The 11,665-nt window shown below is 48.7% G+C and overlaps 1 protein-coding gene across 1 annotated transcript in view; it reads left to right on the forward strand.

Annotated features, from left to right (window-relative positions):
* Lin52 (lin-52 DREAM MuvB core complex component) overlaps positions 1 to 8,291 on the forward strand; it is a 118,559-nt gene extending 110,268 nt beyond the window's left edge. The window contains exon 6 of the mRNA XM_004624856.2: positions 7,535 to 8,291. Coding sequence (XP_004624913.1) covers positions 7,535 to 7,590 — 56 coding nt within the window. The 3' untranslated portion in view covers positions 7,591 to 8,291. The remainder of the gene's footprint in view (positions 1 to 7,534) is intronic.
* The last annotated feature ends 3,374 nt before the right edge of the window (positions 8,292 to 11,665 follow it).

The raw sequence follows: 11,665 nt of genomic DNA on the forward strand, positions 1-11,665 counted from the left end.
GAGAGAGAGAGAGAGAGAGAGAGAACTACTAACCAGGATTTTGTTTCTTTTGCTAGAAGTAACTACTGGTGTGGTCAAGGAAGGTAGCTGCCTCTGCTACTTGACATTACTCCCATAGGTTTGCAGGTTAGGTTAGGTTTGGTTTTGCTCATGTAACCATAATGATACAGGGGTAGAAGCAGGTAGTGAAGACAAGTCGCTGAGAGTAGTGATGTCTGTGGCTGAGGAGCCGCCTTCAGCACTCTTTCTCCAAGGACTGGAGTGGTTGTTGAATGGACTCTGTGGTGCGGCTGTGTCAGCCTCAAGCTGTGCCAGCAGCGCTGTGCTTGGAGCGCACTCGCTCTGGGTATATGCTTGTGACCAGATGCCAGATGCTTGTGTATGTTATCATTTGTTTTGTATCTGAAGATCTTTTTATAATAAATAGGTTTCCTTCTGCCACTCTCAACACTGTGTGGTTTGGCTTACTTGGTGCAGCCTGGTACCCCGTGTGGGAGGGCAGCTGAGAGACTGCAGCGCTCCGTGGCGCCTGGGCCAACAACAAGCTGAGGGAAGGAGTCCTGACTGAGAAGTGGTCATGCTAGGCAGCCAGGCAGGGTAGTCCGTGGTGACGTTTAAGATGAGGCCTGTGCCACACAGTAAACTGGTGAAAGCCCATTGTGAGCAACAGCTTATCGGTAAAGCAGATCAGATTCTGGTTTGATGGGTGGGCAGTTAATGAGACAGACACATGGGCCGGGGAGGTGGCTCAGTAGAATAAGTGCTTCCCTGGCAAGCACAAAGGCCTGAGTTCAATCCCCGGTTCCACAAAAAAAAAAAAAAAAGAAGAAGAAGAAGTTTGAAGACAGAAGTAGTGTGTTGCAGCAGTAGGACGTCTCTGCCATGAAGGGACCTTCATCTGCTGCGAGCTGTGTTCCCACAGACCCAGAGTGCGCTGAATTGGGCGGCTACCATTGGTTGTGCTGTGTCCTGACAGAGGGCGTTTCTCTGTTGCGTTTTCCTCCTCTTCATTCCGTTATTCTGTATAAAGTGACTGGCATATGTGGACAAGCATACTATATATATATATATATATTCAACATCATCAGATGGAGATGGAAGGAAGAAATACTGAATCTGTGAAAATACCCCTTTCTCCGTTTTGGCATGCTTGTATTTCAGTAAGGGTCTACAGGGTCTCACTATGTAGATCAGACTTGTAGTGATTCTCCTCTGCTCAGGCTACCACGCCCAGTCTCAGTCGTCCTCTCAGCGCGCCCCAAGGGACGGGGCTGGCACAGCAAGCTGGGAACCTAACCCAGGAATCCAACCCAGCTGCTGTGCTTTGCCTAATAAAATGGGGGCCGGGGAGATGACTCAGTGGAATAAGCACTTCCCTGGCAAGCGTAAGGGCCTAAGTTCAATCCCCGGTTCTGTAAAAATTAATTAATTAATTAAAATAAAATGGGTTGCAGTGGGTGCATTTACTGAATGCCCCGTGGCCTTTGTGTAATGCCATCTGAGACAGGTGGGAAAACTAAAGCACAGAGAGATGCCGACTTGCCCCCGTGGCCCAGGCAGAGCCGCCTGGTTAGGAAGCCTCTTCCTTTTGTGGCATTCTGCCAGTGCCTTTGCAGCCTGGCCTTTTTCGGTAGACCTCCTACAAACAGCCTATGCCTGCTTTTCCAGGTGTGCGTAAACCAGTGTGACTTTTCTCTATCGTGGGAATGTTTTTAATTAGATTGCAGCACAGAAATATATAGTTTGAAATGAAAAACCAAACATTCTAAGGGTTTCTTCCATTTCATTAAAAGTTACTTAATCTTTATATTGTTCCCTACATAAAAATAAAAGTCAAGCAGAATTTTACCAGGCAATTGCCTCAAAGTTATAATCTGGAAAGTCTTCCTGTAATGAAACCCATATGTCACGGGTGAAGGGTGCAAAGCCCTGGCGGAGAAGGCTGGTCTCGAGAGGTTCTGCACCCAATCTCGTTAGCCAGGGTGCCTCCAGTAATCCCTCATCCCCTCACCGGTGAGAAATCAATCTGTACCACTGAATCTTTCTCAACCAGTCACCAGAAAATTTACTGCGGAGAAGGCAGTTTGGGGCTAGTCATTGGGAGAGCGAGCCAGAAGCAAGGCTAAATGGAGGCTGGAGGAGTTGGAGAGGCTCCGAAGGAGATAATATTAAACCCGTACCACCACCCGAGCGAGCGAGCGAGCGAACGAGCGGGATGAAGTCTTCCCCTCAGCCCTGACCTAAGTGTGCTCAGGTATTACAGCTGCCATGAACCTGACAGCCCTAGCAAAACTACAAAGGGGGTAACGGAGGCATCATAAATCTGAAAGTTGATTGTGGCTTAGCCATTTGCTACGCTCCCCTCTCCACACTCTACAGCAATTCACATGTTAACCCTCTGGCAACAGTCTCTATTGTGGCCTTCTCCGTTTATGATGTATGCACTAAGCGGGCAGACCTGTAAAGCACAGCCTGACATGGAGCTGCGCTCCTCCTGTGCACCGTGCCGGCCCTGGTGGCTGAGGACCAGTGGAGTCTCAGCGGAGTGGTGACTGGTGATAGTGCAGTGTTTCTATGCGGCCTGGTACTTCGGGGGGCATAAATCCCGAAGCAGAAGTAGTTACCAGATTCCATTGATCCTAGATAAAGCGCCGATCCAGTCTCCAGGATTCCATCTCTCCCCTCCTCTTCCTCCTTCCCTCTGTCCTTCCCTCCCCTCTTCTCCTTCCCCTCCCTTCTCTCTTTCCCTTCTCTCTTTCCCTTCTCTTTCCTTTTCCTTTCTTCTTCTTTTTTTTTTTTTTTCTTTTTGTAATACTGGGACTTGAACTCAGGAACATGCACTTGCCAGGCAAGCACTTACTCTACTGAGCTATCTCCCCAGCTCCCTTTCCTTTCTTATTTATGGTGCTGGGAGTCAAACCTAGGGCCTGTGCTCTCCAGCCGAGTGCTCTACCACTGAGCTGCACCCCAGCCCCAAAGTGGCTTCTGTATGACTATGTGAGGTGTGGGGGACCTGGCAGTGCTGAGCTCCACAGCGTGTGATCTTAGGGTGTGCGGAGCTGTAACTCATGGAAAGGAGAAGGGATGTAGCCAGGCAGGGGAAAGCAGAAGCATTTTGCTTTGCTCTAAGTAAGCACTAGTCATTTCTAAAGATTTTTCTCTGAAGAAATTTGAAGTCCATAAAGGGTTTTAGTTAAATATATTTACATATAAACCCTACTAAAAGGAATATGTGTGCGCACACGTGCCTGTGGGGTGTGTGTGTGTGTGTGTGTGTGTGTAGACAAGAAATACCGACCCCAACAGCAGCAGAAGGCTGTTTCCTTATTCCTAATGGGATTTTGTAGCAGCATGTGTGAGTTTGTTTCAGAAGTCAAAAATGAACAGATGTTGGTATAAATTACCTCTGTGTCTGATGTCTCGCAAATTAAAAGCGCGGCTGGCATCACTAAACAATTTCACTAGGCTTGGGGGGTGCAGTTGTGGGTGGTGATTACTGCAGCAGATCGGTAAGAATGTTCACACTGCAGAAGAGCAGGAAAGCAGAGATAGAGAAATATAAAATAAGGGCTCTGTGCATTCATCAGAAATGCTAACATCTCGATGGCAAGCGAGCAGGAGGGCGCGTGCCCGCAGCAGCCCTGGCCCACAGCAGTTTCTCTGCGCACGCACGGAAGGCGTTGGTGCTTTGGATCTGATTTATAGGGCACAGCTCCCTTTCAGGAAGTGCCTCTGTCATGCCTTCGTATATCTCCTCTATGGGCCTGGCAGGGAGGGGACTTCCTCCCCTCCCCGGAGGAGATGATGTCTTTTGAATTACTTCTACTTTTACGGTGGTTTCTTGCAGCTCTGTGTACTTGGATTAGGTTGCAGGGGAAGGAATGATTGAGTGGAAAATGGGTTGTTAAAAAGAATTGGTTGGATTCAAGGAGAGCTTGCCACGGGGAGACTTCAGAACCTCCATTTATTTTTTCTCTTTTAAGCCCTTTGATCCTTCAAGCAGTTGAGTCTTTGAAATTCTTAGACCTACAGTATTTTGAGTCATTCTCCTATTTGGTGGGGAAAAAAACAGTAAGGAATTGGGAGGCCTGAAGGACACAGCAGAACTTGCCAGTGTCGTCAGTGCGGCCCGTAGGCTGGGACAGAGCCTCTTGGCTACCTTGAGAGTGCTTCTGTCTAGCGCTGGTGTCTGGTTTCCAGAGCGCCTACTTTACCCATGTTTTGCGATCATGTGATGCTGAAAATGTCTAAGTCCTTGCCACACGAGAGTAGGTAGGTAACCCATTCTGCAGAAATAACTAATGATTCCTGTAGGGCCTTGTCTTAGTTACTTTTCTTTTGTTGCTGGGACAAAATACCCACCACCCAAAGTTAAAGGAGGAAAGGTTTGTTTAGCTCACAGTTTGTGAAGGTTTCAGCCCATAAGGCAGAGGGGCACGTGACAGAGGGGCAGCCGTTCATGGTGGCAGAAGATACCAAAGCAGCAAGCAATACCAGAAAAAAGAAAACAGTGGTTTTACCCTGTACTAAATACAAAGAAAGAAAGAAAAAAAAAAAAAAAGACAGACAGACAGAAAAGCAGAGCAGAGTAGAAAGGGAAGCAAGCCCCTTTTCCTCCCCACAAGTTGTAAGCAGGCTGCCTACCCTGGGGGTGGGTGTAGCATTCACACGGCCAGTTTGCATACTAGACAATGAACCTATTGCAAAGGCTAGATTCAGCCCCCTCTCAAAAGCCTGCCTTGGGCCGGGAGATGGCTCAGCAGAATAAGCACTTCCCTGGCAAGCACAAGGGCTGAGTTCAATCCCCGGTTTTGAAGAAAAAAAAAAAAAGCCTGCCTTAATGACCACAGGAGGCTTTGAGGAGACATGCAGATCCAAGCCACAAAGACATTCCTAGCAATGGGTTTTTGTTTGTTTATTTGTAGTACTGAGGATTGAACCTAAGGCCTTCACACTGAACTGTCTCCAACCCTTTTTTATTTTTTTATTTTGTGGCAGTCTTAAGTTGCCAAGACTGGTTGTGCACCTGTGATCTCCTACCTCAGGCTTCTGGCGTTCTGGGGTCACAGGCATATGTCACCATGCTTTTCTAGGGGTGGCGTTGTTGAGACTACCTGCCTTATTATAATCATTTATTCATTCACTCAGAAAATAGTATAAAAATATATATGTACCTCTGAAAAGGCCTCTCGTAATGATTAACATTTTACCAAGTATATTCACTGTTACTATCAAAGAGAAAAGTAGCACAGGTGGTATTAACATTCGGCGTGGGCTGGGGAGACGGCTCAGTGGAATAAGCACTTCCCTGGCAAGTGCAAGGGCCTGAGTTCAATCCCTGGTTCCTCAAAAAAACAACAAACAACAACATTGGGTGCATTTGCAGATGAAGAAAGTGAGGCCCAGAGATACTGTGCAGCCCAGGGTGTCACCCAGCTAATACTTAGCCCTGGCACTGAGCTCAGATACTGTACTTTGTACTTAGAAGAAGCCCACACTGCCTCCTGTAGGCAGAGCAGTACTTGACTGGACTTCCTCTGGTACACTATAGTTTGTTGTTTTTAAACTTTACTTTTTGATTAGTTTTGGGTTTTTTTGTGGAGTTTTATTTTTGTTTGTTTCCAGTACTGGGGATTGAACTCAGTGCCCTGCGCTTGCCAGGTTGTTTGCTTTTTTGAGAGTCTCACCACGTAGTGCAGCAGTGGTCATGAACTCACTGCTGGTGTCAGACTCACAGCAGCCCTCTTGCCTCAGCCTTCAGCGTGCTGGGTTATAGGTGGCGGTTTGTTCTTGGTCCCTGACCTCTTCATTAGTTTGGTATTATTTCCATCAAGGGAAATTATTTTTCTTGCCAAATAATCAAGGTACATTTTAAAAAGTCACAGAATGTGGGGGGTGGAAACCCAAGGGTCACTAACAAGTCGTTTATTTTTAATTTTTTAATTTATTTATTTGGTACACAGTCTTGATACAAAGCTCAGACGCATAGTAATCCTCCTGTCCCAGCCTCCCAGCTCTGGGAGTACAGGCATGTGCCACCACACCTGGTTTTGTTGACCAGCACGGTGCATCTGGACTTTCAGGTCCTGCACGGCACGTGGTTCCGGAGCTCAGGCCCGGGTCCTTGCACTTGCCAGGCTGGTACTTAGACCACCGAGCTGTCTCCCCAGCCCCTAAAGGAAGGAAACTAACTGTTGTGTTCTTCTTTGATCCTTTCTACATTACCACTCATCCAGATAACATGTGTTAGGCAGCTACAGGTCTGGCACTAGCCAATCTCTACTCTCTGTTTGTACACAAGTAATTATATTCAAGTCTTGCAGGAACTGCGGGAGTAGCGTTTGGTATAAATCCACCGTGGAAGGGTGGCTGGTGTGACTAGGGCCAGGACGGGACTATGGGCTCATGAGGCGAGACCCAGCCCTGGGGCTTCTACTCCCAGCTAATGAAATCCCTTTTGCTGGTGCCTAGAACTAATGAAAAATGGAAGGCAGATAGACAGGAGGTACCCAAAGCCTCCCATGATGATGGGTTTTGTGTTGTCTTCTTCATTGTGCAAATAAGCAAGAAAATGGTGAATATAAGGTAGGATGGAGGAAAGTGAAAACACATTCATCTGGCACCATGAGTCTGAACTTGGGGAGGCAGCAAGAAGGCCAGGGAAGAGGCCCCCCTCGTTTTGTGAGCACCTCCACAGTGCTACAGGGCTCCAGACTCCTGGCCCCAGGGCCAGCTGCCAGAAGCCGCAGGAACTCTGAACTCCATGTAAGAGACCTGAAGAGATGGCCTTGTGGGATGAGGGGGACAGGGATGTTAACACTGTATGTGCTTGTTGAGGATTTGCTTGACGAAGCTAAAACAGGGCTTCTGGAGTGGGCCCTGTAATTGAGAAATGTTCCACTTTCATTTTGGAGGCTTATATGTAGGAAAGTAGCTGTATAAACCCGCTGGTAACTACAGCGTTCAAAGATTGATGGTGCTGAAAGTCAGAGAAAGACACATAAACCTTGCCTGGCTGTATTAAATACCTGAGGACTGACAGTGCTGAGAGAGGGAAGACTGAAGCTCTATAAACCCTGCTTTATTACACCATCCACAGATGAGCTACACTGAGGGAACGTAAACCTTGTTACGTTAGAGCGTGCAGCGACCACCGCCGGGAGACAGGGTAAATGATCTCTGATTTAGATTTGAGATTATAAATGCCTGGAGACCAACATCCCAGAAAAAAACTTGGTGGTGGGGTTTCAGCTTCCAAGAGCAAAGCTCATATGCTAGGTCAGATTCTTCAGAGAAGCACTTCCTGGGGGATGGCGAGGCCCGCTCCAGCAGCTGGCCTGTGCTTACACCAGCGGCCAGCTTCTGCAGCACTTCATCTTAGTTGTCCACAGTGGTTTGCCCCCACCACAGGAGGTGAGTGATGATTGAGTCCCTAGTGGCAGCTACTGGGCATACAACTTGAATCACCTGTATTTTTAGTGCAATCTTCCTGAGATCTGTGTTTTCACTATCTTTTATTTGCTTTTAATTCCAGCCAGAGAGATGACACGGGGCAAGTTCCTCAACATCCTAGAGAAGCCCAAGAAGTAGCTGCTGCCTGAGCACAGGTTTCGTGGGGACTGTAACTGGGCTCCCTCCTGGGCAGTTCTGACGGTGCGCACCTCATACCTCCCTGGGAGGGCCAGATCTGTACCTCCAGGACTGCCCCTCCCCACGCCTGCAGGCTGCACTCTGAGGACATTGGTGGCAGGAGGAGAGTCTGCTCTCCCCAGGGATCGTTGTTACTGAAGCAGCATCCTAGCCTTGGAAATCAGTGACACCGGAGTTCCAAGCGGTGCTTCCTTCCTCATTTCCAGAATGGTTCGGGAGCCCCAGGATCGTAGAGCTGCTGGATGCTGTGATGGCAAAGCCATTGTGGCAGACTGACTGGACGGGCTCTTCGGAGCTGTGTGTGATCTCTCAGGAAGTCCTGGTGCTTCAGGGACAGAAGCGACCTCCTGGGCTCTGGACCAGTGTGTGTCGGACCTGTGGGCGCTCCACTGTGTGGCCACTTCCGAGATTCCCCAGCCAGAGAAGCCAGAATCTTCTCAAAATGTTCACCTGCTTTTTAAGTCCGACGCCTCTCCGCACAGTGTGCCCTCAGTGCCGTTCATTCCCCACCTCCAAGCCCATCTTCCAGCGCTGATGGCAAACCGGGAGACTCCCCAGTAGTGAGTCCCTCCTGACGTCAGCTTCAGGAGCAAAGGGCCTGTGCTGCTTGCTCTGAGTCGCCTGTGCGGCCCTCAGTGAGGGTCAGTGTGGCCTGGCAGGAAGGGCGTGGGCTGGGAGTTCCCGTTTGGATGGAACTGGAATCCCCCACGAACCTAGCGTGGGGTGAAGACAGGGCCCCATCACAGCCCCGTAATCTCTGTGATGCACGTGCACACGTGTGTAGAAAAGAATCTCCTGACCTACATACACCTTCCCACGGAGCTCTTCCCCAGTTTGACTTCCATGAAAACCTGAAAAGCTCACCCCTGCATGAAATCAGTTATACATGTTCTCCCATCTTTTGAGAAGTACAAAAAGTTTCATAAACTTCACAAAAAGACCACCGCTGCAGCATCAGTCCGATGATGTCCGGACACGGGAACGTCGCACTCCAGTTTGTGGCCGTGAGTGTCCGCTAGGCATTGCGCTCTGGTTTAACCACTGCCCCTTTAACCGTTGTCTGACACGTGTGCATGTTCCCCATGCTAGAACTAACTTAGGGTTTTTCTCCTATTTGTCCCTGCTGACCATCCACACCATTTCACTTTTTGAAAGAAAAAAATGAGCACAGGACACACAAAGGATGATTGTGAGAAGGAACGTATTCCGGCTGGTGTGCTCCGCGAGAGGGCCGCGCGCAGAGGCTTTAGAGACGCTCGTGAGCGGTGCTTCGTGATCTCCTTAAACGCAGTCAGGGTGTGTCGGGCACACAGTGAGTGCCGTAATATCTAGTTTTTCTGCCTCTGTCTTTGAGAGTTGATGCTGTCAGGCACTTTGAAATGTTTGGGGAACTGAGAAGTGTATGAAGAATACTGGGATACCTCCCCCAAGCAGCTTAAATCTAGCTGGAAGCCAAGAGTTGGTTTTTTCTTTTGCTTTGGCCTCCTTTTACTGTCTGTCATCTTACTCACCAGCACTTAATGTAAGTAGGTGTTTTAGAATTGCAATATTTATTGGTTTTGTATTTGTTGTCCTTAGAAACATTAATGATGTATTTTTATATTGATAATACAAATTTATGTACAGTGTGTATATATATTTTAGGATATTAGAGGATTGTACCCGGTGTATGTCGTCTTCATAATAAATATACCCCTTTTATAGGAGGGTTTTCCTCCGAGGGCACGTTGTATTATTTAAAGCACCTATCTCCTCAGGGAGCGCAGCTCTAGCCCACTGTCTTCCCCTCGCGCCCTCACGGGTGGTAGGGGGCTCTACCGCCACCCACGCGGTCTCCCAGCCTCCAGTCTGGCCTGTCAACCTTGCTGCTCACTGTTCAGCTCCTGGGAACATTCGGGAGCCTTGGCTACCTCGCAGGGGCACAGATAAAGTCTGGGTCTCTCTTTCTGGCATTTTACGGCTCTCTATGAAGTCCCGCTTGACCCTCATTATGGCTTGTGTGTATTTGTCCCCCCAAATCCTCATGCAGTCATTAAGGGACAATTCTACAGTTTGTGATTAATTCATGATCCAAGGCTGGGATTATGGGTCAGAGCGCTGCAGCACCCTGGGCAGCCAGCCGGAATGCGGTTTAAGGGTTACAGACGTGCCCTCTGTCGCCATTGTTCCTGTTACTCCTGCCTTTTGCTCATGCTGTTTGCTGCTTTCTGCCACCATGAACTGCTGCCCTCTGTCATGTTGCCAGTCTGCCTTGGAGCTGAGTGTGGACTGAAACCTCTAGTAACTGTGAGCTAAATAAACCTGTCCTTTCATTTTGAGTGTCGGGTATTTGTCCCAGCAACAAGAGAAGAGAAACTGAAACAACCGTCCAGTTTGGTTTTTTCTTTTTTGGCGGAACTGGGGATTGAACTCAGGCCCTTGCGCTTGCCAGGGAAGCGCTTATTCCACTGAGCCATCTCCCCGGCCCCTTGGTTTTTTCTTTCCCCTTTACAGAGTTTATTTTCCAATTACTCGAAACAGCTCCCAGCTCCTCCCTTGAGAGCCTTTGCACAGGCCATTGAGCTCCTAGAAAGTTTGCGTGTTCCCCTCTTCACACCCTTGCTTCCTGCACAGCCGGCTGGAGCTGGTCCTCCCCGGCTTTCTCACGTCCTTCACATAGACGGTCCGCATGTGCTCACCTCTCGCCACACTGTGTAGGGTGAGATGGACCAGACCCAGCAAGTCCTGAGCTCCTTGAGGTTGGCTGGCTCCTGCGTATCCACTTAGTTTTTCAGTGTTTGGTTTTTTTTTTTTTTTGCAGAACCGGGGATTGAACTCAGGCCCTTGCGCTTGCCAGGGAAGCGCTTATTCCACTGAGCCATCTCCCCGACCCCTTCAGTGTCGTCTTTGACTAGGGCTTCGGAAGCTGTGTGCAGATGCAGACTTGTAGGCCAGCATGATAGGTTGTAAGCACATTTTTCCCTGCTCCCTCTAAAACCCTCTGTGACAGGCCGGGGAGATGGCTCAGTAGAATAAGTGCTTGACTGGCAAGTGCAAGGGCCTGAGTTCAATCCCCAGTACTGAAAAAACAAACCAAAAAATATCCCTCTGTGAGGAAAGCGCTCACTGGTGCTGCTCCTGGCACCCTTGAGAGACCTGCTCTGGAGCCAGGTATGGTGGTGGTGCCTGCGATCCGGCCCCTGGGAGACTGAGGCTGGGGACATCAGACCCTGCTCCAGAAAAGGAAAAAAATGACTTCCTCTTCACAAGAGCATGCCCTTCTAGGGAAAGCATTCCTTTTTTTTTTTTTTTTTTTTGGCAGAAACTAGGGATTTAACTCAGGCCCTTGTGCCTGCTAGGCCAGCGCTTATTCTACTGAGCCATCTCCCCAGCCCCTCTTGGTACATTTAGGTATACATAATGACTACATTCATCACAGAGGAGCCGGCCAAATAGCTCAGTGGATTAAAGCAACTGCAAGCAGGTGCAGGGGCTGGGGGTTGGATCCCTGGGCCTGCCTGCCATGCTGCCCCCGCCCCCAGGGTGCACTGAGACCGCAATTGAGACTGGGCGTGGGGGCGCACACCTGTAATCCCAGCCTTTAGGAGGCTGTAAACAGGAGTCCGAACTATTAGTGAGACCCTGAACACCCTGTAGACCCTTCCCTAAATACAAAAAAATCAGAGAATTTGTAGCTGTACATGATATGTAATTTTGTTGATATATAATATTTTTCTTACCATAAAAGATACTTGTGATTTTAGTTTGTTTCCTGCTTTGTTTTGTTTTTTAGAAATCCTCTTTCTCTTATTTATTTATTGGGTTCAAGGTCTCGATATACAGCTCAGACTTGTAGTGATCCTCCATCTCAACCTCCCCAGTGCTGGGATTGCACACCATGCCTGGTTTAGAGGCCCTGCATGGCACAGGCTGGCATGGCATGTGGTACCAGGGATTGAACCCAGGTCCTTGTGCTTGCCAGGCAGGCACTTAGACTGCTGAGCTATCTTCCCAGCCCTTGTTTTGTTTTTTAAGA

This window comes from Octodon degus, unplaced genomic scaffold (genome assembly GCF_000260255.1).
Source record: "Octodon degus isolate 3935 unplaced genomic scaffold, OctDeg1.0 scaffold00007, whole genome shotgun sequence".
Classification (NCBI taxonomy): Eukaryota; Metazoa; Chordata; class Mammalia; order Rodentia; family Octodontidae; genus Octodon; species Octodon degus.